Here is a 1,557-nt window from a genome sequence, read left to right on the forward strand (position 1 = left end):
AATTGCTTGAGCCCAGGAGTTAGAGGTTGCTATGAGCTGTGATGCCACGGCACTCTACCCAGGGGGACAGCTTGAGGCTCTGTCTCAAAAAAAAGAGAGAGACAGAGTCTCACTTTATTGTCCTTGGTAGAGTGCCATGGTGTCACAGCTCACAGCAACCTCCAACTCTTGGGCTTAGGCGATTCTCTTGCCTCAGCCTCCGAAGAGGCTGGGACTACAGGCACCTGCCACAAAGCCAGGCTATATTTTTGTTGCAGTTTGGCCTGGGCCAGGTTTGAACCCACTACCCTTGGTATATGAGGCCAGCGCCCTACTCATTTAGCCACAGGCACCACCCCCTTGGTGTAGGTTTTAATCCATTGCCGCCATCAGGTGATGGTGTCATCTTTTTTCATGGCCCAGATGATAAAAGTATATTGTTTCTTTTTCTTTGCTTTTCTTTTATTTCCCTTGATAAGGCCTTTTGAGATGCAGAAGTTTGGGGAGGGGATGGGGTTTTGATATTTTCATTTGTTTTATTTATTTATTTTTGAGATCGAGTCTCACTCTGTTGCCCAGGCTAGAGTGCCATGGCATCAGCCTAACTTAGCAACCTGAAACTCCTGGGTTCAAGCAATCCTCCTGCCTCAGCTTCCTGAGTAGCTGGGATTACAGGAGCCCACCACAAGGCCCAGCTATTTTTTTTTTTTTTTAAAGTGGAGATGGGGATCTTGCTCTTGCTCAGGCTGATCTTGAACTCTTGAGCTCAGGGGTTCCTCTGCCTTGGCCTCCCAGAGTGCTAGGATTATAGGGGTGAGCTACTGAGCCTGGCTGTTGTAAGTTTTTAAAAATAAATAATGTTGTTTTGACTCATGAGTTTCTGTCATTGTTTTTGTTGGCTAGGTGACAGCTGTTGTAATCCCTTAAGCATGGGTGCTATCAAAAAAATAGTTGAGGAGAAAATTCCTGGAATTTACGTCTTATCTTTAGAGATTGGGAAGACCCTGGTCGAGGTAAGGCCTTTCACAGTTTTGTTCCTTTGAAACTTTGCTGAATGTACTATTAGTAGAATGTCTATTAAAACACTCTACCTTGTGTTTTTAGCAGCAAATTACACAATGACATCTTCCCCGCTTGCATGGCTTATGGGAGGATACCAACCTCAATGAGTTCACCTCTTACAGATGATGTCATTGTTGTTTACAGTCATATCCTTTCTTTTCTCGGTGGCTCCTTTTTTAGGATATAGAGAACAGCTTCTTCTTGAATGTCAATTCCCAAGTAACAACAGTGTGTCAGATTCTTGCTAAGGATCCGAAATTGCAGCACGGCTACAATGCGATGGGATTCTCCCAGGGAGGCCAATTTCTGTAAGTCCCTTTTTGTTATATCTTCCCATTTACATGGAATTGATGTTTTTCTCTCTCTCTTTTTTGAGACACAGCCTTAAGCTGTCGCCCTGGGTAGAGTGCTGTGACATCATAGCTCACAGCAACCTCCAACTCCTGGGCTCAAGTGATTCTCTTGCTTCAGCCTCCCAAGTAGCTGGGACTACAGGTGCCCACCACAATGCTGGGC

The 1,557-nt window shown here is 45.0% G+C and overlaps 1 protein-coding gene across 1 annotated transcript in view; it reads left to right on the forward strand.

The window, feature by feature from the left end:
* The window catches only part of PPT1 (palmitoyl-protein thioesterase 1), a 40,594-nt gene that overhangs the window by 8,705 nt on the left and 30,332 nt on the right, over positions 1-1,557 (forward strand). Inside the window, exons 2-3 of the mRNA XM_003798985.3 lie at positions 883-992; positions 1,222-1,349. Of these exons, the coding sequence (XP_003799033.1) occupies positions 883-992; positions 1,222-1,349 (238 nt within the window). The remainder of the gene's footprint in view (positions 1-882; positions 993-1,221; positions 1,350-1,557) is intronic.

The sequence above is a fragment of the Otolemur garnettii genome, unplaced genomic scaffold, assembly GCF_000181295.1.
Source record: "Otolemur garnettii isolate 467f Iridium unplaced genomic scaffold, OtoGar3 scaffold00144, whole genome shotgun sequence".
In the NCBI taxonomy this organism is placed as follows: Eukaryota; Metazoa; Chordata; class Mammalia; order Primates; family Galagidae; genus Otolemur; species Otolemur garnettii.